The following is a 23,834-nucleotide window of genomic DNA, read 5'->3' as shown; positions in this document are numbered from 1 at the left end:
GGGGTAAATAATCCTGGGTTCGAACTTCCAGAACCCTGTTTCCACCATCCTACTCAAACCAGTTCCCTATCACAAGAACACTGTTTACACACCCGTCGATCGAGCCCCCGTCGGAACGGCTTCTCGCACTTCACTCTGCGATCGCCCATATCCTTCACCTCTCAGGCGCGGGGGAGTATATCCGGGCCATTCTTAACGGACATGGAGAGAGGATGATGGCGCGGCGCCAAGCCTGAGATATACCGGGATATTGCGAAATGCTCCTCGGCTAATCTGGTGACGCGGGGCACGCGGGGCACGCGGGGCAGATGGAGGGCGAGTGAGGCGGTCCAAGCGCGTCTTTCGCTTGACTGACAATCTCCTCATCACGTGCTCCTATTCGTACTTTATGCCGCCGACAAGTTCAACTACAACGGCTCCCGCTTTAGCTGCTGAGGATAGGACGCTGAACACTTGGAGGTTGTAACCTCCAAGTCGATCTGCTAACAACCAAGGCAAGAGGCATAGGGTGCGGTGAGAGAAAGGGAAAAGTGTAAGGGCCTTTGTACGAGTTGATGACAAAACGGCTTCGATCCAGATGTAGTTAGCGTGCCAAGGCCCTTTAGAAAGTGCCTCCGGGCGAAATAAATTCCATCCATCCCCCATCCACCGACTCCAACGGCCCGACCGTAGCTACGGAGATCCACTCGTTTCTGACCCCGAGTTCCAGCATACGGACCAGAATTACCACCTCTCTTCCGACGGCGAGAGCACACCCGATAACCGGACGCAGACTCCGGGACGGTGACAAATGGCAGCGCACCCTTGGCATATTCGTCAAGAGCGTTGTGTCAATTCACTGGTGCAATCCCTATCCACAGAGCCGTCCAATATAGCAAAGGCAACAGGACTGTTGTCGAGAAGGAATGCAACAGATGCAACAGACTCCAGGAGGGCGGTATCTTGCTCAGCCTCGACGAGAAAACAATCGCCTTTCCTTCCTTATCCTTACTTTAGCTAAAGATAATCGTAAGGATCCAACCCCTCGATATTCTTAACCAACGAGGGCAACCTAACATCATCGCTTTTTACAGTCGTGGCTCATCTGCACCGGCTTGAACAGCCTCGGCCTCTTATTCATGAAGACCCCCTCTACATTTAGTTTACCAGGACTGTCAATCTCAGCGGCTGGGTTGTGTGGAAGCGATCGGCACAGGGCTGGTTATGTCTGCGCACAGTGGGCTAGGAGCTGTACCATCAAACCGCACTTATCAAGATGTTTATATCGAGAACGGTCGTTGGTACGGCACATATCGAAAAGGAAAGTACATGTTTCCTGTTGACGAGGTGAGACTTCTCCACGCCCGCTAGTACCGATGAAGCTGACCCGGGAAAGACCGAGCTGGAGAGACTGGACGTCTTCCATAAGATTTTCCAAGTCGCGCGCAAAGATGTTCTTCATAGCGCTCCTCTCTATAACCAAGAGGCGCCGCAGATCCTAGACCTGGGTTGCGGTACGGGCATCTGGGGAATTGATTTGGCAGAGTGAGTTCTCTAGCGTGTTTCCCCTCTAAGGCCTCGACTCTAAACTTACGGCCGTTGAACAGTAAATATCCTAGTGGGAGTTGTATGGGCCTGGACCTGAACTACGTTCAGCCTGAATTGTCAGTCGTCATCCTTCACCTCCTATCGTTCTAACCAAATCCTAGTATCCCCGCGAACATACGATTCATTCAGCAGGATATCGAAGTGCCGTGGCAACACCTTAAGCCAGGCACCTGGGACCTTATCTATATACGTATGCTGAATGGCAGTATTGCTAACTGGCCAAGACTCTACACTGAGGCCAATAGGTGAGTTCTCTTTATATAACTAACTATAGGATAATGGGCATTTTATTTTATCCCTGACAGGCTCTAAGGCACCTCAGACCATCCTATGGCTATATTGAGCAGGTCGAGATAGATTGGAATCCTCGGAGCGACGACGGTTCCTTACAGCGGGATTCTTATATTGTGCAGTGGGCAAACGAGCTCTTGGATGCTATGGATAGCTTCGGTCGCCCGTTGCGTATGGACAGCAACCTTACCAAGCAGCGGCTGGCAGAGGCTGGCTTCGTTGACATCAAGGAGGAAGTCATCAAAATGGCAGTCAATGGATGGCCTACAGACGCGCACAGCAGGGACATCGGCCGATGGTTTAACCTTGGGCTGAGTCTTTCCTACCAGCCGCTCAGCTTAGCGCCCTTATCTCGAGGTCGCAACAAGGCGCCAGCCGAAATTTACGAACTCATCGAAAAGATCAAAGCTGAGGTGCACAGCGTCAGTCTGCATGCATACTGCACATTGTAGGTCTCTTAGCACTGCTGTGGGCAGCCGCTCGCAGGACGCGGCTGGGTGGGGCAGAACGTTGCTAACTGGCTCTAGGCATATTTTTACAGCCAGAAAGCCAGGGTGAGTCTGGCTCGTTTACTTGCGCATCACTTGGGCTTGCAGGACTATTAGCACTCAAAATTGCCACTGCTGATGGTTGGTCAGCCGGCACTTTCCTAGTTAACTTATCCTGTCCGGAGGACAATATTGCGCTGAAACTTTTGGAAATTGTTAATGGGAAGTTGATAAGGCCCCTTATCGTGATCCCGGATTGGCTCAAAGCCGTCCCGCCGTGATGCACCATAAGGTATGTAATCCACATACGGCCGTGCCACCCTAGCCAACGTGCCAGCCAATTTCGGCTCATTCAGCCACACCACCAAGCTCACCATCACGGACAGCACACCAGGTAAATTAGACATTACTATGCAGTAGATACAGCCAAAATCCTTCCCACAATCCGCCCAGTCAGTCAAAAACATCAGGTTCCATCCTGAACTCCTTAACACAAGCTTGGCGAAGCCGATGACGCCTCGCAACGCAGCCTTCCTCGCCTTGATACGGGCTTCCTCATCCTCCCTTTCCTCCTGCTCCCTAACTAACTGTTGAAGGCCTTCAACAGTTAGTACACGCGCCTCGCCAAAGTGCCGTCGAGCTATCTTTTTCCTTCCTTCCCTCCTCTTTGCAACAAGCTCGTGGTGGATAGTTGTTAACGTGATATTATCCGCCTGCAACGTAAGGAACCGCTCCTTCAAGGCTATCAGTTCCTTCTTCAATGGACTGGCACATACAGAAACAAGCTCCTCCACTAAGTTGTTAACCCTCGCCACAGTATATCCTCCTGCAGATGCAGTGCCCTGAGCTGTCTGTGAAGTTCCAGCTGGCTGGAAGGGCGAAGTCTTCGGTCTGTGGCGTGCAAGCACTTTGTCGGGGTCGAAGTGTGGTAGAAGGAAGCCGGTAGCTGAGACGCACGCGATGATCGAGACCCAGTTGCGGTTGCCGGGCTGGGCAGAGAAGACTTCAAGCTCCTGACGAGGCACGATGACCTTGCTGTTATCCCCAATGCCCTTCATACAACCCTTCTCATCCATGTTATAGATATCGTCGTCAGCAATCGAGTACTTCAACAATATAGTCCGAAACAGCTCGAACCATCGCTCCAATGTCTTGAAGTCCAATGCATCCTTTCGAACTTGATCCATTGTACGTGAGCGCCGGGCTTTGAGGTCGGGATGGCGTGCCACGAATGCCAGTTGATTCCGAGATGCGTGTCGTCGCCTTTGGCAAGAAGAACCTGTGTGGCCAGAGACCGCATAGCAGCGATGGTCATAGGCCACCCCCAGGCATCTAACTGATAGATAGCCCTAACAACAGAATCTTCTTCGTCAGGCGTAAGGCGTTGTTGATGCTGGAAAGCGGTTTTCCGGCACTTTCGGCCTGCCAGTCGTTGAGAGAGGGTTTGACGGCAGACATCGTAGAGGCGGCCAGCTTCCCGGACACTGGAAACCTGCTTGGACTGGATTGCAGCGATTGCAAGCTGGATTCGTGTCTCATAAGTTTCTGACGTTTCAAACGCTGACTTCGCCATCGTCCCAGCTTGTCAGAACTGTTGTTGACTTACAAAAAGGAGCAGAATTGACTGAGTTGCGTGGTGTTGAAGCTGGTGATAATTTGGTGGCTTGGGACACGCCTTCAACTCAATCATTTGAATTCCATTGACATCGTGATTCTTAACGTCAAATCCATCTGCGCAGTGGTTCCAACACCAATCTCTCTATCGACCCATATAACTGTTTTGAAATGGCTTCAGTATTCGTTGAGATTTAGGGTGGCCATAAACGCGGTGGGGCATGGTAATGCAAGCCCTCTCTATGTTAATAGGCAAGCATCAAAACTTTATGCCCTACTGTTATTCTGCCGGCTGTCATAAAGGCTGATTACCCTATTTAGGAGCCAGTTATATAAGATACATAGGCACAGCATAACCCCACAGATACCTGAGATGATGCCAATAGTGACCTTGGCAGTCACAGAGACGTGGCCTTCCTGTGTGGTAAGGATGTTTACGATCGTAGATAGCAGCCCGATAAGGGATGTTGATAAACCCGGCCTAGTATATCCTGTTAGTGGATGGATGCTGTGAAGGTTGAGATACTTACATAAATAAATTCCTGAGGAGCCAGATGTAATTGTCTTGAAACTTCACCCACAGAAAGCAAATGCCCGATAAACCAATGAAACAGAGAAACCCTGCCAGCGGTAGCAGTTGAATATTGCTCACTGTGTCCTGGACAATTTGACCACTTCGGTTCTCACGCAAAGTGCTAGAGGCCTGAAGCGAAGTAAAGGTATTGGGCAAAGTGACAAAGCCAGCCAGCGTAATCCACGCAGAGGCGGCCGCTGCAACACAATACCGACTTTTTACTCGGTTTGCGTTGACGGACATGATCGCATACCGTGTACTTTGGCTGCCATCGTGGGTTTCATCCAATTCTGATGCGTTTCGAGTAATGTTAGTGTTTTCCTCGACTTGCGACATCGCGATTCTATTTGTGATCAATCTGGAAATAGCCACTTGAATGATGAGAAAGTCAGGCTGAGGCAAACACTCGGGGGCCAAATAAGCTTATTATTAATGGTCGTGCATACCCAATTCTGGGCCCCATAGGGTTGTTTCATCCAGAATGTTCAGTTGGCATGGATGGCTATGTTGACCAAGGATCCAGGCACCAGCAACCAGGCATCAGGCAGACCAGCCCAAACTTTTGGCTAGGAATGCAGTCGAGGTCCAAAAATGGGACTTGGATCTGGAGTAGTTCTCAGGACCCCGACTTGTCCCAATGTCTTGATTATATTTTCTTGGCGGCCTGCTGTCAGTATCTCAATCGCACCACCCCACGGCATTCCTTTCGGCAGCAACCTCCGCTTCCTCTTCATCCTCACCGCTATCACAACCTTCATCCCGAGAGAACATACTACTGATAACCGACACAACGGTGTTAGAGTCCGAGGCATAACGCAACCGCTCCCTCCGCCGCGCGCCTACCAAGCGTCGCCCAGGGCTGGCGTCGGAAAGCGATGAAGTCGGCGAGGGTCCACGAGGCAAGGCCGGGAATGCGGGGGGGCTGGTCATCTGGCACAACAAGCCGGCTAGGTCGGACTTCCACCTCACGACGGTATCGTTGCCCCATGTCTCCTTGCTGTTCGCGGCGGAGAAGTCCGCAATCCTGCCGACAGAGACGCGCATAGACACTGCGGCGACACCTTCGGCAGACGGCGGTGCGCCGTACTCGAGAACGGCGGTCACGACGCGGGCGCGGAGGGTCTTATCGATGGTGACGACGACGGCCTACAGACAGTAGCCTCCGCCGTTAGTGGGACGGCTTTACTTCTTCGAAGAGACGGAGAGGAGCGAGGATATAGACTCAGACTCACACCAGTGGCAGCAGCACCTGGATCGTATCGCTCCGGGTTGTCGCACGGGCGCCGCAGCAGAGCGATCAAGCAGGTGAGCTCGCTGCAAAGTAGGTCGCCCTCGGGAATCGGGGCGTTGTCGACGACGATACACCCGAAGTAATCGCGGCCATGACGGAGCGAATATGCGACGAGCCACGTCCGAGGTTGGGGCTCGAGGATGGCGTGACTGGGGGTATTTGGGAAGCTGGACAACGCAAGCAGCATCAGCATTGCACGCATCTTTACGATGAGAGGGAAGCACTCGCCTGTCGCTGATGTCGACGGGGATGATGTCTCCCGGCAATTTGATGGACTTGCAGACCATGGCGAGGTAGTGCGCAATGTCGTAGCCCCAGACAGGCTGTAAACTGCCAAGGTTGTGGCGCGGCCGGAGGGACCAGCGGGCGGCGAAAGCGTCGACGGCGGGAGTGAAGGCGCTTTCCTTATCAGCGGCAGCAGCCGCCGCGGCCGTGATGGAAAAGTCGGGGAACCTGTAAAACCCTGGTGTTTTGGCCACGCGGCCGGAAAGCATCTCGGCGATGGAGCCGTTGACCTGGTGTAGCGCTACGGGTCGCATCCAATCATCGTCGGCGAAGTGCTGCTGCACGGCGTGGAACGCGACGCGTAGGTGCAGGAAAGGTGCCGCAAATTCGAGCGGCGCCGTGCGGCAGCGCTTGCCGCTATGGAGCGGGCCGGGCGCCATTGTTGCGGCGGTTTGTGGTAGTGAGCACGACGCATCCGGGTTGCAGTGCAGAGGGGAGGTTGACTAGGTGTGACATGGGTCCCCGATAAGATAACGTTGGCGGTCGATAGGCTGCCTCATGTTTGCTGCGAGCGGGGCCGGGACCAGGAGCCTTGGATCTCTGCTGCCAAACTCCACCGTCCACTTTACAGTCCTACAGTCCGACCACCATCGTCCGGTCGTCCGGCCGCCATGCCATTCACGCTGCGAGACACCCCCTTTACGGTCCACGACTGGGAGGAGGAAGTCCAGCGCTGTAATAGGTTGCTCGAGGAGGTCACCAGTCGGAGGCTGGTGACAGGGGCGACCAAGGGCACAAGCAAGGAGAGGGCAACGCAGCCCACCGATAGCCTCAATCTCAGCATCAACATCACCTGGGGCGTCGAGGACCTGCATCCTGCCCTGCTCAACTCCGCGTCGCGAATCAATGCGGCGCACTTCCTGCTGCTTCGCGTGCTGTTCGAGCCCCCACCTGGCGACGGTGGTCTGGCTCCGAGGCCGGGTAAGACGGCGGGGTTAGGCGAGTCGTCCCCGCCGGACAGCCATCCCCTAGTCAGGCTAGGCATCATTACCAAAGCATCACTTGACTCGGCCATCGAGATCCTGGAACAAGACTTGGCCTTCCAATGCTTCGTCCGTCTGCCAAGCGAACGCAAGCTATTAGGTCGAGGTGGGGCTGCAGGGACGTCGCGCGAGCTGGGGCATTTTCTCCTGGTACGGCACCACCTGCACCTCTTGCTCCGGCAGATGCCTGCCCAAGCCGAGCGGTCGCCTATGCGCACACGAAACAGGGCAGCAGCGGAGACGTCGGGGGGTTCATGATGACGGTTCCGAATTGGAAGGAATGTTGTCTAGGCTTGAAATTGATGCTTTTGCGTTGATTGGCTTAGGCCTTCCCGGGGACCAGCTAGATATCGAGGTTAGAGATGACGAGGAGGAATGCCGCAGGGAAGAGGATGAAAAGGATGGGGATGAAAAGGATGAGGATGACGAAGAGGAAAAGAGAGAGGAAGAGCAGTACAACCCTATCCTAAACAGAACTTTCGGCGATAAGACTTTCGTCCCGAGCGCCGAAGACGACCCATCCGCCATCCTAGAAGCTGAGGCTAGACTCGCCTCCCTCGCCGGTGACGAGGCGATGGTCCTTGTCTCCCTTATAGACCTTCTAACTTCCCTACTGATCACCGCCGCCAGAGATGAATTGCCGCCTCTTGAGGCGGTGCCGGACCAGGCCCTTTTCCGCTTATCAAGCCCCGACGGCAAGAGGCGGCTGTACACGGCGAAAGTGGATGGCGTCTTGCGCCGGAGGGATGGGTGCGCGACCCGTGGCGGAGAAGGAGGCTGTAGGGGGGAACGCAAAAGAAGAGGAGGGGCCGAGATGGGGATGGGGTTGGAAGATGGCGATTCCTCTGATCTTATCGAGGTGAAGCGCCACGGCCGGGATGATACTTCTGTCAAGATGCAGCATGCTGCTGAGATGGTGGCCTATATTGCACAGAGAACCAGGGGATTCACCAGGTCAGTTGATTCCGCTCATTGTCGTCTAGTGGCATAATAGCCTTCTGTTCTTCTCTTAGCCGCATTTTTGGAGAATTTCTCGTTAGCTACCAGGTCCAGCCAGTCGTGGTTGAGTTGGAAGCTTTCTGTTCAGGACTGCCACCCACCAATTTACAAGCAACCCCGGCGGAGTTAACCCGTACTCGTCTCTCCTGGGATGCCGAACCGACGGGCGTTAACCCCCAAGTAACAGCGAAACACCGGCCGCAAATCGCCGGTATACGGTCCTTCTCGTCGCGCAAAACTTCATGCATGTGCGCCTCCGCATCGGTGTGTGCGGGCCGGGCTTCCTTGAGTACTTGCACACTCCGCGCCGCCCGGGCACCCGCGGCAGTCGTGGTCCGAAAGAGTCGGGCTTTCTACGTATTCACACGTACGGACCCTATGACGTCTCACAGCCAGAGGAGCTGAGGATCCTTTGCACGTTGCTCATTGCTAGGATACTAACGCGGGAGTAAAGGGAGCTAGAATGGGGTGACAGGTAAAAGGTGAAAACTTGCCTGCGTTGTCTCACCCCCTACTGAAATATCAGCGTGATCGAGGTACATGCTTATTATCTCGTTAAATGTGACGGAATTTCAGCGTGACATGTATACATTACTACTCATCGCCCATAACTACTCCCTTGGCCGCACTAGTAAATTCGCCTTGCTTATATGTATTTGCTAGGTAGTGAGTCTCTTTTTTCTTAGCAACCTGCAACCATGCTACGTGAAATCCAGTTGGTAAAAGACTCTCAACAGCCGCCAGCAGGTTCGGACATGTGATAAGCCACTTAACCCGGGTGATGGCTGAATCCTAACCTGCAAGATAATAAGGTCAAATTCCAAGCCTAGCACTAATTCTCTCTAGAGTGGTTAATCTCAAATGTAGCAATGACCTTGGCACTAATGTCCCACTTATCCACCCAGACGTTTTCAGAATCTGGTTGGCCGTGCCACTTGGCCTCATACAGCGTGATGCCATCCTCCTCTCTCTTTGCCACCAATTTTTCAAACTTGAATTCGCCTTGGCCCTGAGGATGCCTTGCCTCGTAGTTGGCAACAGCCCCCGTGCCGATATCTTTCTTCTTCACCCAGCTGTTGTCACTCTCTGGATAGCCCTTCCACTTGACCTTGTACCACACTCGCCTGCCAATGCGTCCCTTGGCTACCAGACTCTCAACTTCAAACTCGTTCTTTTCCTCGTCTAGAGGAAGGGACCTGTCATATTTCCTTGCGTCACAACTTTCTTGCTGTTGGTCTCCACAGATGAGACTTTGATTGGTTGTTGGTTGAGTGAGGTCAATCTTGGGATTTACGGTGGCTGCATCCCCTTCCTCTGTGACACTTGATATATCAGAGAATGAGCCTTGGAGAGTACCTGCAGCGTCGGTCAGGATCGGCAGTATGTCGATTGTAGGGGGATCACGTACCTTGACTCTCATGCAGCATGCCCGGCGTGGCTTCATATGATTCGATTGGAGCCGTGCGGTCCACGGACTTGTCATCCAGGCCTGTTCCTACTAGTAAGATGGCTGGGTCGATTACGTCTTCTGATGGGGCGGAAGATAGAGGAGTGCTGTAGCCGGATACGGCCGTATACTCATAGTCCGTTGTGCGGGAAGGCGTGGACACCTGGGAAATGTAGGGTAATGCTGGCGATATCGGCCGCTCGCTCTTCATGCTGTCCACACTGGTGTTGGAGAAAATGTATCTAGTCGGCAAGAAAGCCATGACATCGTCCTCTTCAAGGGCGCTGCGGCATCGCCGCGCTCTCTTCCTTTTTAAAAGCGAGTGATCGTCATGCTGCTGCGCCTGTCTCTTTGTTCCTGCGGCATCCTTATTGAGCTCGACACCAAAAGCGTCTTGGAGATGGAATTGCAACTCCAGCACCGACTCAAATTCCCCTGGGCAGTGGGGATGTAGACGCGGACAGCGTACAGGCACAGGCCCATCTTGGAGAGCCCTGATGTGGGTTCGGATGTGATCGAGCCAGGTCCACCGAATCTTGAACTGATGCATCCGTGCCTGGGCCGGCAACCGTTCATCCCCAAGGCAGAAAGGACAATATCCGGCTCTAGCGAGAACCCCGCCATAAGTGAGAGGGTCGCACCAGATCGGGAGGTCGTCTGGATGGGCCAAGTGGTGCTGACAATGCCGTTCCCAGCCCTCGGCTCCGTGGAACCACGCGTTACACAGAAAACAAAGTTCCGAAAAGCCATGAATCTTGGCAGCTGCCGCCTTGTAGCATTCATACACGTGTCGCCATTCGTAGGGCCGGTCGCCGCCTTTTCCACACTGACATTTGTCTCGCTCCAGCCCTGGGCGGCACTCCACATTGGAGCTCTTCTGATAAAGAGCCAACATATCGTTGAGCACGGCGAGACCTGCAGAGCTCCGTAGCATGTCAACTTCGAAAATATTTCGTGCTAGACGGTCTCTTTCAGGCATGAGGAACCGGACACGGTCGAAAATTGCCCTGTGATATCCCGGCGGGTCATTATGCTTGATCGGTTGGCGTTTTTGCCAATCTCTCAGTTGTCTGGCGAACAGTTTCCGCTTCTCCGCGTATAGCTTTTTCCGCTCTTCCAATGATTTGCTATCAGTTTTGCCCCGTCGTGTGAAGAGTGCCTCATTGATGTGGATGATATCCGGGCAGTTCTCGCATTCGAACTGCTTTTTCGCGGGCAGACAGTGCCAGAGACTTGGATTTCGGGGTATTGTCAGGCCACGGAAGAGATCGAGAACTAATGCACGCCTTTCTTGGCTGTGGTATGCCGCCTGGCCGTCTGCACCGTTGCGAGGTAGATAGTGTCTTGGTAGCGTATTCAGGTCGGTGTGCCCCGCATACACCATCCTTGTCGCTTCGGATTCAAATTGATCTGTTGGAGAGATTGAGTCAGCAAGGACGACACTCGAAGATAGCACATACGAACTCATTAAGTGAAGACCCTCTGCTCGAATGTCATGGTTCCTTGGCGGGGCTGCATATCCAGCCCGACGACCCAGAAGTCGCAGCCGATGGCTAAAGGCACCTGCAGTTTCGATTTCGTCGTTCGACTGACTCCTAAAAAATGGAGTCTCGAGGAGTTCTGCCTTCCATTCTACTACCATCATTTCTCCTTCCGGTGGCACGATCTTGAGGAGGTCGTCGATGGTATTATAGTCCCTAAATGCTCTATAGGCCAGAAGCCGGGCCAGGAAAGGGAGCATGGGATTGAAGCAGAGGGGCATAGGTGTTATCCCTTCATATAATGCGTGTTGCGGTCTGCAAGCAATATTAGAACAAGTCCTAGCGCCTTAATCTTGGCTCTTACCTCTTGTCTGGCGTGCAGGTCATATTCTTGGCGTCGCGGGTGAGCTGAACGGCAAACTCCGGCGCCCCAGCCTCGTTGATGAAGACAACGAATGTGAGGTCCTGATCCGAATTAATATTAATCTTTACCTAACTGATCGTAGTAACTTACCTTGAAGTAGAGTCCTCGGCCGGTGCCTGAACGACAGCTGGACTCGATGTACTCACCAATCCTGGAGGAAGAGTATGCGTTTCCCAGCAAAAGGCCCCAGTCATCGACGAGCGTTGCCGGACGTTTAAATTCGACCCAGTCTGCCGCCCATAGCTGTCTTGCAAAGTTCAGCATAACATTCTTCGTAGCAAACCTTCGAGGTCTTTTCGTCTTGGGCATTCCCATCTCTTCTGCTAGTGGTCCATTGATAAACTGGGAGGCAATGATTAGCACTGCAAGGCAATTAGTGAGGCACATCAGGACGAATACATACCTGTGTTATAGAACCGGCTATCCCTCGCGGTATCGGTCCCTCGGGGTATTCGCGCTGCCAAGCCGCTGTGAAAGCGTTCCACTGCTTCCGCACTGTTTCCGATCCAGGGACATCAACACCTTCTTCGCCGTCAATACTGTAGGCGACCTTCCTGATAAAGTCTTTAAGGGACTTCAGCTCATAGGGCGATGCCTCTGGGTGTTGCTTCTGATATCTGAAACTCAAAGTCAGCGAACTGTTATACTTCAAGCAAGGAAAGTCATGGTTGACATACTCATCCCAGAGCTCCATCATCTTCTCGTAATTCCGCCTCACTGCTGGTTGAAGCTTCTTCAGGACAAGCTCACCGTTCACAATGTTGCTTTCAATTTCAACGCTTCTCTGGCAGCCTAACCGGAGGGCAATAGCTGCGCTCTTAACTCTCCCCATTTTGTAGGGTTAATTCAAAGGCAGAAATAATAGAACAAAGGGGGCGGTGGGTGTGAATGTTCTTGTAAAAGATTCGAGGGATAGATACCAGGAGAGGTTTGAGAACGAATGGGTGGGAATCAGCCATTTTTGAGGGGGATTCGAGTTTAAATACCAGACAGATGCCCAGGGCCCGAATGAGGAGAGGGATATGACCAAGTCGTGAGGAGTGTGGAAGTTGCTTTCCAACGAACCAGGATCAGGTCGGACGAGCAAGGAGAAGAGTCCGCCTCTCCGAGGCATCGAAGGACCGAAGGATTCCATCACCACACCAGGCCTCGGGCTGGCGTCCAAGGGGTCCAAAATTGGGACCCCTGGTCCAAAAGGAGACCCACGGCTCCCTCCCCGCTTGGAGTTGCCATGATTCTCAGGAGTTGGGCAGGGTGACGGGAATGAACTGAGAGATGAGGGCCCAGAAATGGGATCAACGAGAGGGTATAGGGCTGCTCAGCCTGAGGGGTGAGCTCTGCGCTGATGCGGGGCTGAGGGGGGCTGATGAGGGACTGAGCCGAAGTTGAGCCGGGGCTCGGGGGGACCGTAAAAGCGGCCACCTGTGATGACTAAGAAGTCACTTGAGTTTCGTCTCAGGATACCAGAGAATCACATGTTAAAGATTGGAAGGGTGGGAAAGAATTATGGATGTTTAGCGTATATAGGTAAGTTCCAGGTTGCAAGTTTCCAACAGGAACCACTACAGCGCATCGAGCACCTCTCTGTGGTGTAGTGGTTCCGGGAGGTGCGGTTTCCGATAACCTCTGGTTGAGCGGGGATGCTCCCAGATTGTCGCCGGGGGCACCTCCTATTTTTTTTTCGGAGGCCGCTGGTTCAACCCAGAGATCGAGCAGCGTTTCTGATTCTTTTTTAAACCGTGCTTATTGCATTCATTCTTCTTCATCCCAGACCATCACTGCAGTTGCCACAGTGATGATAACTGCCAGAGAAGGGCAAGCCAGTAATTAGGTCCCCTGCTCGCTACTGCCAACACTCATCACGCTTTGATGCCGGTGCTTACATCCTCTACTTCTACCACTACCCTGACTAACCCCCCGACCAATCTTCTCCACATCCCCTTGCTCTCCCCATCCACATCTTCGGGCCCCTTCGCACTTGCCCCATGCCCAGTCCCCGTCAGCGTCTCCCGATTCCCAACCACCACCACCCCGGCCCTCGCCCTCGTCAGCGCAACATTCATCCTCCTCATGTCCTTCAAGAACCCAATCTCCCTGCTCTCGTTGCACCGCACCGTGACCAGCACCACAATGTCCGCCTCGCGGCCCTGGAACCCGTCAATGCTGGACACCTCCACCCTGCTCCCCAGGGCGGAGAGGAGGCGCTTGAGGAGCTCAGCCTGGCGGGCGTAGGGCGTCAAAACGGCTATGGATTGGGGCTCGGCGGCCGCGCCGATATGTCCTCCCTGGGAGGGGCCAGCCGCAGCCGCAGGCGCAAGCGTGCAGAGTAGCTGGCAGATGCGCACGCAGAGGTCGGCCTGGCCCTTGTTGGTCTTGGACTTGCCGCCGAGCTCTTCGCGGGCCGGGCACTCGACGAAGACCATTCTCGCGCGGTCGCTAGCGCGGGGCTGTGCGGGGCCGTCCTGCTCGGGGCCCGGCGGCCAGGGGAATGCGGAGCGGAAGAGGGGCCGGGCGGCGCGCGGGATGCCGGTGCGCAGCTTGCCGTCGTAGAACTCGGCCGAGCTGAAGGCGCAGATGGCCGGGTGCATCCGGTATTGCGTGTCTAGCATCAGCCTTGCCACCGGGGACGCGGGGTCGGTGTGGAGGGCTTCGCGTGCCCCTTCGGCTGCTGCCTCTGCGAATAGCCGTTCAAATAGCGACTTGTCAAACTCCATTACGAGTGAGTTCTGGTGCACGGTCGGCCGGAGCTGGACGTGGTCGCCTACGAGGATGGCTTTCTCGCAGCCCTTGACTAGCGGGACCAGCGATGCCGGCTCGGTTTGTTGGGATGCCTCGTCGACGATGACCGTGTCAAAGATCTGGGAGCGCAGGAGGCCCAGACCGGCGCCGATGCACGTCGTGAAGATGATGCGGCAGTTTTGGACCTGCTTTTTGGCCTGCTCCAGTGCCAGGCGGTTGGTGTAGATCTCCTGGCCCGCCATGGCATCGCAGGTGTACTTTCTCAGGTCTTCGGCGACTTTCCTGACTTCGGTTGAGACACGCAAAGGCGCAAGATGCTTGTTCTGGGCGATGGCGGTTGGGCTGAGACTGGCAATGTACCTGCGCATGACGTTATCGACGGCGTTGTGTGTGGGCGCGGTCACTAGGATCCTCGCCTCACTGAAGGTGGCCTGCAGAGCGCGAATCATCTGAACGATTGTCTCTGTCTTGCCCGTCCCAGGCGGACCCCAAAGACATGTTAGATCCGACTTCAGTGCGGCTCGAACTGCCGCGTTTTGGCTGGGATTCAGATTTTCCCTATCCGGGAATTCTGGCAGGAGATGTCTGGTACTCTCGGCATCCGAGGGAAGGGATCTTGAAACGCCGCCTAGCAATATATGGTTTGCTACTCCACAACAATCGTCGAAGTGAACGGCAAAATCACGCACAGCCTCGAACATGGTCTTGGTGGTGGTAAAAGGACTGCAATACTCGAGCTTCCACGAGCAGCGGTCGTAGAACGGAGGAAGCGGATGGAAGCATTGGAACCGAGCGAGGCCTTGCTCAGAGTGTATGACAAGGGCATCAATCGAGGACATCCTAGCCAACGGCGAGTTGGCTGGGGGGGCCGCCGGGGTTAATCGCACATGGGCTGAGTTCTCAGGGGTGCCGCCAGTTGAGTCGATCCTGAATACAATCTCGACAACTTGGCATCCATCGCGTTCTTCAGGTCGTAACTTCAATTTCAGTAGATCTTTCCTTGCCTTGGACTGTTCAGATGCTTCACCGATATGGTCTAACGCAATGGCAGTCATGTTTCGGACGAAATGGCGGACCAGCGCCGGTCGGCCCGAGAGTAGGCGGGTGCTCTCGCGTTCCAGACACTCGAGAAGCACATCCATCGCCACCTCTGGCCAGTGAATCGTCAAAGATACCAACTCGACCAAGTCGGCAAAATCTTTCAACGTTAGATTTCGAACGCGGGACAGGTATGACTGCAATGGGGAGATCACCAGCTCTCGAGCGTCGTTTGCGGAGAGAACGTATGCACGCAGGATTTCCGCCGCATGGACTTCCAATTTAGTCCGTAGAGTATCGGAGTACTCATCGGTCGATTCTAAGGGTGTCATCCGGCCGAAGCTGATAGCCAGGAACGGCGCAGCCTTGAGGAAGTTTAGCATCGTTTGCAGCAGCGCCTCAGGCTGTATGTGGCTTAGGGTCCTGTTGCCCATTGCGGAGAGCAGGTAGTCGAAGCTTCGCAGCAGCAGGTGGGATTGGTCTCTATCTAACAGCCAGATGAAGACTTCCTGGAACTGCGTGGGCGAAGTCAGCGCTTTGAATGCCGCGAGATTCTGGCGGCGCACGATCTCAACAAGAAAGTCGGGCTCCGCATCCCAGTCGACATCCTTTACGCTCGGGATCGTGTATTCTTCGGCCTCCTGACCAAAGAGGGGTAGGGTCGTTTCGGTGTCAACGTGCTGCAGCCAGAGATCAAGGTTACGCATGGACCTGACATCTCTGTTGCTTATAATATAAATCTCCTATGAAGGAGTTAGATTAGTTGTAAACCCCTTTATGGGTGAACCAAACGCACCGCGGCAGAAAGCCCGTTCCTGTTCACACGGCCAACATGTCTTTGGAGGCCCCTACTAAACTTGTCAACCGCGATGCTGACACGAAAGTCATAGTTGGCTCCGCTTTCGATTGTGGCCTGGCGCTGCCGCCGACGATCGCCAACGTTCTCCGTGTTACGATAAGAGCTATCGTCGGATGGACCTCGTGCAATGTATATCCATGTGTTCGCTCGTTGTCCTTCAAACAGTTGGAATGCTCTCTCGTCACAATAGAGACGGTATGTCATCTTCGTTGGGAGAGACATCCGGCTCTGCGTCTCCGTTCCCTTGGTATCGGCAAAGGCAAACAGTCGCACAGTGTTATCTACCAAACAGTCTTGTGCCTTTTCAATAATCCGTGGAACGTATATGGCCAGCGTGAGGCGGTCATCAACGCGCAGCACGATAAGCTTGCGGTGAATGATGCCCATGACCTTGCTGGCAGAGTCGAGGAATGTACCAAGCCGATCGTATGAGGAGTCAAAAATACGCTTCCAGTGTATGCCTTGGTAACTGAGCTTGAACCGGGAGGCAGCCTCCTGGCTTAGGAGATTCGAAGTGCATACCGCATTCAAGACTAGCGCTGGGATTTCTTTCGAAGGAGGAATCTGTTGCAGCACCCACGCCTTCTCCTCGCTCGTGAGAACATTGAGGTCGAACAACTCGAGGAAATCTTCAAGTCTGGCACCGTTTCGGCGGCACCATCGTAAAGTCATACAGATGAGTTCGAACTCAGACATTGCAATGTCCTCACGGGCCAAGAGAAGTTGGACGGCGTCGAAATCATACCCATCCAGGGCTTTGCCACGGTCCAAACGCTGATTATCCTGAATTAGTTGCTTCGCGGCGTCGTGGAGGTCGTCCAGTATAAAAGGCATCGCGTCAGGAGGTGCGAGGGGTGCTTTCTCCAGTTTGGGTGGGACCTTGATTCGGTTGCCATCAACACATTGGGAGAAGAGTCGGTTTAGTTCCTGGCATTGCTCCGACATTGGGCCGCAGGCACGAGCCCAGTCAAGATAGAGATTCTTAACACGCCCCAAGGAGGCGTTTGTATAGCGGGCAAAATACACCAGGCGGTCATCGTCCGTGATGGGATTGAATCTCAGCGGCTCCTTGGCGCCGGGGTATTGTGCAGGCCGTGACAACTTCGAGGGGATGAGGTCACGATCCCAACATACAAAAACTGCACAAAGCACATGATCAGATGCGTCCGCCGGTATCTGCGGAGGGACTTACAGGTATCACCGTCAAGGTCACCTCCCGACATCATATCTGCCGCCGGTCTCCTTCCTTGGGTGGAGAAGACAATACAGTCGATCAGGTGGGCCAGCTCTGGTTTCTCGACCACCTTCAGTTTTTGCATATCTCCCGGGTGGAGGCACGGGTTTCTGGTGACCAAAACATCGCTACCCGTAAGAGCGGCAGGCTGTCCGTCCCCATCCATGGTAACTTTGACGGCACACTCGCCCTCTTTTAGAACGCCCCAGGCGTCGCAAACACCGAATAAGAGTCTCGAATGTGGGATAAGGATGCGGCACTTTTGTTCATCCCTTTTGTTGAGCATCTTAGCATACTCGTTCTTGACAAGTGCGTTGACTTTGGGTTGGACTGATTCCAGAGAGTCTACCAAGACCCTCTCAGCAAAATGCGGCATGTTGACGTAAGAAAGAAACCGGAATGCTACTCGAGGGTCTCGAGAGGCGTCAGCAAGGAATTTGAAGTGCGCTTCTTGCTTCTTCTTTATTACGGCGCGGTCGATGCCAAGGGCCTCAAGGAGAACGACGACCTCGTCGTTCAGAAAGCCGTAACTGTATGGCTTGCATGTAGAGTGTTAGCAGGAGACGTTCAAAGAAGTTGCGGACGCAACCACAGGGGTTCTTGGTACCTTGGAGTATTCCACGACGGCGAACGAGTGGTCGTCCCCGCCGGTGAACTTCTTCATGGATTTCCTCATCTTTAAGAGGACCCTACCGTCCCGCGCCATAGACGGGTCGACGGTGACGACTCCCTTGTATCCACGATAGCGGATTTGCAAGACAGAAGGGGTATAGCGCCGGTCTCTGAAAACGATGCCAACCTTACGCGCAAGCTCTTGAGCGAGCCGTGGAGATATGAGACCGCAACCGTCGGTGAAGACGTAGTCGCTTGACTCTACGTCGGGAATATCCTCGACGCGGTCTGGCGGCACGATCTTTGCTACTCGGGCAGTCGAGAACAGAAGGCCAATTCGTTTCGCCTTCTTTGCAACCGTCTTCATCTTGGCAAAGTCACCGAGCGACTCGACCTTGCGCGAGATCTCCTCTTTAGTGGCCGCATAGAGAAAACAGGTGCGGGACTTCAACTGGCTGTTGCTGTGGCCGTAGAAGTTGTAGTGGACACCTTGCAGGGAGATGCCCGCTCTCAGCAGTTTTATCGCATAGTCGGTACATTCTCTTGGTGTCGAGGGCTGTAGCCCGTACCTTGTAGTAGGATCTTTAGACTGGGGACGGTGGCGGAAGTCGGCGAGAGAAACGACGAGAAATTTGTTGAGCGGATCGCCACGGATGGCTCGATTGTCCTCGGCGGGCTCCAGCGAGAGTACAATCTCTTGCTTCGCTGTGCTGTTCACCAAACTAACCGTCTTGACAAGTCTCCTTTGGTCGAGGATAGGCGGAGAGGGGAGGTTCGGAACGTGAAATTTCCATTCATGGTCATCCAAGCTGATGTGGTCCTGCAGCCTGTATTTGAACGACGCAAGGTTGGATTTCTTTTGCGAGGGTTTGGGAGGGTTCGTCGCCATTTCTCATTCCGGGTCCGAGTCCGAATCTGATGACTGTTTCTGTTAATCGAAGAATTGCACGCCCTGATGATGTAGCCGGCTTGAATTCAGACGGAGCATAGGAGGGTGATCATTGCGGGGGGTGAAGCCTACCATAACTACCTACTTTAGGTAAGGTAGGTGAGGTAGATCGAAACGGCTACACTGCATCCAGACTGCAGCTTTGGTTGTTCTTAATTGCACAGCCGGTTTTTCCCCTCCCGCCACATCGTGGGCCTCACTCTTGGCTGCATCCAGGATGCTACTTATGTACCTTTGCTGCCCGCTATTGCAACACTTCACCTCTTCGACCATCTCAACTCATTACGGCACATTGTGAGAAAGAAACAACACATGGCAACTCCCAACCCCGAGCTCCGAGAAACCCAAACCCTCCCCCCGAACATTTACATCATCGGCGCCCAGTGCACCGGCAAAACCACCCTCGTGAACAACCTCCGCGAGCACTTTTCCACCCACCCCCATCCCCACCCCAATTCCAACCCCGACCAGCCGGGCCAAACCGGCACTCCTCCGCCAGTCATAATCTCCGAACTCGCCCGCTCCGTCATCAAAGCCCACGACTTCACCACCCGGGACGTCCGCTCGCCGACACGCAGCCTCGCCCTCCAGCAACTCATCCTGGCCGCCCAGGCAGCGGCCGAGCGGGACGCCGTGAGCCAGGGGCGGTGGTTCATCTCGGACCGGTCCGGCGCCGACCCCATCGCGTACGCGCTGCGCTACGTCGGGGAAGTGACCACGCGCCGCGTGCTGTGCGGGTCGGACGAGTGGAGGGAGCTGAAAGGCCGGATGCAGCGGTCGCTGGTGGTCGTCTGCGAGGCCGGGGCGGAGGCGGCCGGGTGGCTGACGGATGACGGGGTGAGGTTGATGCCCGAGGATCTGGACGAGTGGGTTGGGTTTCACGGGACGTTTTGCGGGTTTTTGGAGGGCGAAGGGGTGAGGTTTGAGGTATTGCCCGCTGGCGTCACAGGTCGTGAAGAGAGGGTTGGGTTTGTGCTGGACAGGTGGAAGGGGCTCAGGTGATACTGAGTATCGGAGGGGTTGCGCCGTAGGTTGTGTAAGGTAACTTTGCTCTCTGAGGGCTGTACTGGATACGGTACTTATCTCCGAGTTATTCGCTGGAATCATTCCACGGTAGGGATGATGGTCTCTGTAACGGTCTGAAATACACAGGTGCCCCGGTAATCGCTCGCTGCTGACCTGGAAGTTCAAGAACCCCGGAAATAGAGTAACTCGGAATTGCCCCTTCGTCGAGTTTGGATACGTTCCACGATTGACGAGTGTTATCAACAGAGGTCTCCAGGGCTTTTCGATGATACGTTGCGAGCGCTGTCCCAAAAGCAGCAGAACGTTGGCTCCCCATGCTGGTGCAATATGCACCACTCCTCGCTAAAGGGTGCAGTATATTACCGTAGGCAAGTGGGGCTGATCAGAAGGCGCGAATATCATTAATAGGTACCTAATTTCAGCCTCTCTATACATCCATTGCCTTTAGGCTCCTATAAAAGGTTTATCGGTCACCGCTCCGAGCAGAGCTTGAATACGGCCGTGTAAGCTGTCAGAGAGGTGGCTAGTAAATGGAGCAAATCTGAGTACGTTGAAGTGAAGCGATTTTATAACTAATGTAACAAATGGGGTATTGCGTTGTAAAACGAACCTTTCTTTTTTAGCATCCATTACTAGTACGTTAAGTTCACCGCACGCGTGATATTTATCTTCCACTACTATGAGTTCGGTCATTTGTGCCTAGCTTGAAGGAGCCAATAGACTGAATCAAGTGATATCTCAACTCGGAATTTGGATTGGGTCTTTAAAGAAGTTTACAGGTGCCTTACCGTTACATGATATGCCTCCAACGCGCCAGGGCTGGTTGTCGCTCCTGGGCGGGGTTGGGTATCTTTCTCTCGTCCTGCCGTCAAAGACTAAATCTCCCTTTTCCATAGTACGCATCAACTTCTACTCCGGTGCGTTAATCACGATGGCCGACTTTTGGAGCGACTTCTACAACAACTTAGCGACCGATATTGCGCCCATCATCACGCTCTTCGGCGAGCAGCCCACTAAGCAATTCCTCAGCGAGTCAACCTCGGGCTGGGGTGCTTTCACTTTGACTGTTCTCCCCCGGGGCAGTTTGACTATCGTTGTCTCGGCTATCCGCGCCACCGGCAGTGGAATGCTCATGTCCTTTATCGGCACGGCCCAGGAGCCCGAAGCTGCCGCCGAGGTCGAGCTTTGTTCTTTAACGAGTGACAGCGTCTGCGAGCTGTGGAGCGGCCGCGGCGTCACCCGCATTTCGGGCGCTCCAAAGTTTGGAGTTTGTCTGCCATTACGAACACGAGGAGCACAGAGAATGGGACACGTCGACCGTACCTACCTTCGAGATACTGCCGATGGGGGAATTCCTCTGCAGGGAGATTGAAAAGTGAGAATTGATGCCTCAAATTGACTCGCCTAGTGTTGAACTAATACCCCTGTATCTGCAGGCATCGCTGATCCTAGGAAAGGTCACGCCTTGGCTTTAGCAAGAGGCTAGTCTTGCTCCATAACAGCGAGTTGCAGATTCTAAGAGACGGGGATGGCAAGCTTGCGACGAAGCTGTATCTGACGCTAAATATTGGTATCAGAAACCTATCACCAGTGAGATCGGCATTTGCATCATGGTGCGCAATTTTTCTAGCTGCCAGCTGGATCTTTTCTTCCGCGTTGCTAGTACTTTACAAGAGACTCGAAACCGACGGAAGTATCATCTCGGAGCAAAATACCATGTCATTGGCTATCGCGAACCAAAACTACATCCATATCTATCCATCCCAGTCCCCTGCCCACTACAAAGGGCAATAGCCGCCACCAGAAGCTATGCTGAAAGCCTCCAGCTCTCAATCAATTCTGCGATCCGTTAGTAACGAAGCAGCGAGATGAGGAAGGTAGCAGACAATAGTGGCGTACGTACTTTAGCCCTGAACCTGCGAGATGAAATCAAGAACGCCCTCGAGGCCCGACTTCACCTCCTCAACCACAGGCTTAGGAGCTTCGATGACGAGCTCGGACAAAGCGATAATATGCTGCTCGAGCTCTTGGGGTGATCTGGCAGACAGTTTGGACGACGACTCGTCCCGCTTCGTCTTGGGGATCAATTCAAGAATACCCCCCATCTCGTTCTTGTCAGTCTCGCCGACCTGGTCCACAGTACCGGTGGCGGTATCGACTACAGCTACAGTCGCTCCGGACGCAGACGTGGCTTTGGGAAGAGGAGTAGCCTGGATGCTGGACGCAAACAAGAACGGCACTGCGAGGCGGGCAAGATATTCCGAGAACTTCATAGTGGTGGTGTGAGAAGGACGGGCTATTGTTTCTGTGGGTTTTCAGGCAATGTTGTTGGTTCCGTAGTGGTAGAGGTGGGAGTGGTGATGGTGCTGGTGCTGGTAGGGAAGAGAAGAGGAATTGCTTGAATGAAACTCATGCCTTTATATACACATTTCTCACCCGTTCTCCTTCGTTTCCCCTCTGGTTCTGCGATCGTAACCAGCAAGGTGATCCAACGATTGATCGCCGAGATGGCGATTTGATACCCTGTAAAGCTGATACCCTGTAGTTATTGCCATTGCAGTGTGGAGCTAATTCATGAATAGATATCTTGTGGGTAGGCTATTCAAGCTGACAAGGCCGTCTTATTGGGCCCTTCAGCTGGGGAATTGTCAGCAGCAGCTTCCTGAACAGGGCTAGTCCAAACTGTTTCGCCGTCATCTTCAGCTGCCCGGACAACCCCCACGAGTAATAGACAGCTGAGACATGCCGGTGCATGTCTGTGACAACGTCTAAATGATGTTGCTTTTCAGCGCATCCCGCGATCGAGTAATTTGTATGTGACCTAAACTGCGGGAATTTTTTGCCCTTTCAGGAGTTTTGAGAAATAGGGCGTGGCATGTTTGCAAGGATGACAGCACAAGCCATTGTCAAGTTGCTCCGAATCATCGCCGAAGCCGAGATACCTCGAGACAGTGGTTAATAAACATGGGGAATTGCACTTTAAGCCTTTTCCTCGTGAGCTTCTTCCTGTCTATGCGGAGGTCAACGGCCAATGTGAGGGAAGTTGGGACCTGGCAATTTTGAACTTTGGTCTTGTGACAAGGTCTGCCTTCCTCCAGCCAGAGGGATAGGGATTTTTTTGAAGGTGCCTATTTAGTAATTAGAGAAAGTGGAATGAGATTTCTCCAGAATCACGGCCGTGAATGGCTATTGCCTATGGTAGGGGGAACTCTATAACTACGTAGGTTTCATTCTTTGGGAGCAAAACTTTGTATCCAGGGAACCTTTTGATTTTAGCCTAATTGTTTGGGACGAGACGACAAATTTTAGAGACCGACTACCCAGGTATCTTAAGTAAGATAAGGTACCCTCCCAGGTTTGTCGTCGATGTCGCATACCGCATCATCCCAATTGCTCGGGCAGCTTTGGATGAATGCGGCACTTGAAACATCTCTAGGTACTAGTACCTTATGACAAGTACCAATCCAAAGCATCCTAGAGTAGTTTAACACTCTTTCCGAACAGCACATCACTCGGTAGCATTGCACAGAGTTTAAATAAACCTGTCTGCTCCCTTTTTGCCTTTTGACAACCGCATCGGCCATACTCTTGATCTTGATGGCCAGAATACGAGATTGTCTGACCTGCAGACGGAGATGTCCCCCAAATGTGCCACCACTGCAGCTACCCAGCAATTCTATCATCACACCACTTACATAATCCAATCGGCTTAGAGCTTCACATCCAGTCCATCCTCAAACATTTAACTATCGATCAATTCATCACCACCTCCACCATCCACATAGGCGAGATGGAACCATTGCCATCGTGACGTTATTTCTGACGTTATTATAGTAAAGTAATTTAGGCTTTGAATGGTTTTGCCACAAGTGGCAATGCTATGGGCAATGTAATGCCACCTTGCGCCTTTTTC

General features: G+C 53.5%; 8 protein-coding genes across 8 annotated transcripts; 4 read left to right on the top strand and 4 right to left on the bottom strand.

The window, feature by feature from the left end:
- Positions 1-1,203: 1,203 nt before the first annotated feature.
- On the top strand, positions 1,204-2,436 carry MFIFM68171_09684 (uncharacterized protein; the record flags this gene model as incomplete). Its single annotated transcript, XM_071065103.1, has 6 exons — positions 1,204-1,326; positions 1,376-1,524; positions 1,587-1,643; positions 1,689-1,832; positions 1,901-2,326; positions 2,406-2,436. 6 exons carry the CDS (start codon positions 1,204-1,206, stop codon positions 2,434-2,436), a joined length of 930 nt encoding a protein of 309 aa, XP_070921204.1.
- Positions 2,437-5,232: 2,796 nt separating this feature from the next.
- On the bottom strand, positions 5,233-6,510 carry MFIFM68171_09683 (uncharacterized protein; the record flags this gene model as incomplete). The annotated part of the gene is made up of 3 exons (XM_071065102.1): positions 5,233-5,700; positions 5,787-6,012; positions 6,122-6,510. The coding sequence occupies 3 exons, from the start codon at positions 6,508-6,510 to the stop codon at positions 5,233-5,235; spliced, it is 1,083 nt and encodes a 360-aa protein (XP_070921203.1).
- Positions 6,511-6,741: 231 nt separating this feature from the next.
- Positions 6,742-8,564, top strand: MFIFM68171_09682 (uncharacterized protein; the record flags this gene model as incomplete). Its single annotated transcript, XM_071065101.1, has 3 exons — positions 6,742-7,363; positions 7,440-8,067; positions 8,300-8,564. 3 exons carry the CDS (start codon positions 6,742-6,744, stop codon positions 8,562-8,564), a joined length of 1,515 nt encoding a protein of 504 aa, XP_070921202.1.
- A 380-nt stretch (positions 8,565-8,944) lies between these two features.
- Positions 8,945-12,296, bottom strand: MFIFM68171_09681 (uncharacterized protein; the record flags this gene model as incomplete). The annotated part of the gene is made up of 7 exons (XM_071065100.1): positions 8,945-9,294; positions 9,521-10,969; positions 11,024-11,355; positions 11,405-11,505; positions 11,555-11,806; positions 11,868-12,081; positions 12,142-12,296. The coding sequence occupies 7 exons, from the start codon at positions 12,294-12,296 to the stop codon at positions 8,945-8,947; spliced, it is 2,853 nt and encodes a 950-aa protein (XP_070921201.1).
- A 1,027-nt stretch (positions 12,297-13,323) lies between these two features.
- Positions 13,324-18,835, bottom strand: MFIFM68171_09680 (uncharacterized protein; the record flags this gene model as incomplete). The annotated part of the gene is made up of 4 exons (XM_071065099.1): positions 13,324-15,984; positions 16,038-17,239; positions 17,293-17,872; positions 17,942-18,835. The coding sequence occupies 4 exons, from the start codon at positions 18,833-18,835 to the stop codon at positions 13,324-13,326; spliced, it is 5,337 nt and encodes a 1,778-aa protein (XP_070921200.1).
- A 372-nt stretch (positions 18,836-19,207) lies between these two features.
- MFIFM68171_09679 (uncharacterized protein) lies at positions 19,208-19,897 on the top strand (the record flags this gene model as incomplete). Its single annotated transcript, XM_071065098.1, has 1 exon — positions 19,208-19,897. One exon carries the CDS (start codon positions 19,208-19,210, stop codon positions 19,895-19,897), a length of 690 nt encoding a protein of 229 aa, XP_070921199.1.
- A 955-nt stretch (positions 19,898-20,852) lies between these two features.
- MFIFM68171_09678 (uncharacterized protein) lies at positions 20,853-21,293 on the top strand (the record flags this gene model as incomplete). Its single annotated transcript, XM_071065097.1, has 1 exon — positions 20,853-21,293. The coding sequence occupies one exon, from the start codon at positions 20,853-20,855 to the stop codon at positions 21,291-21,293; it is 441 nt and encodes a 146-aa protein (XP_070921198.1).
- A 532-nt stretch (positions 21,294-21,825) lies between these two features.
- MFIFM68171_09677 (uncharacterized protein) lies at positions 21,826-22,194 on the bottom strand (the record flags this gene model as incomplete). The annotated part of the gene is made up of 1 exon (XM_071065096.1): positions 21,826-22,194. The coding sequence occupies one exon, from the start codon at positions 22,192-22,194 to the stop codon at positions 21,826-21,828; it is 369 nt and encodes a 122-aa protein (XP_070921197.1).
- Positions 22,195-23,834: the final 1,640 nt, after the last annotated feature.

Source organism: Madurella fahalii, assembly GCF_045866475.1.
Source record: "Madurella fahalii IFM 68171 DNA, scaffold_5, whole genome shotgun sequence".
Taxonomy (NCBI): Eukaryota; Fungi; Ascomycota; class Sordariomycetes; order Sordariales; genus Madurella; species Madurella fahalii.
The sequence above is the reverse complement of the archived record's forward strand: the minus strand, read 5'-3'. Positions and strand labels throughout refer to the sequence as shown.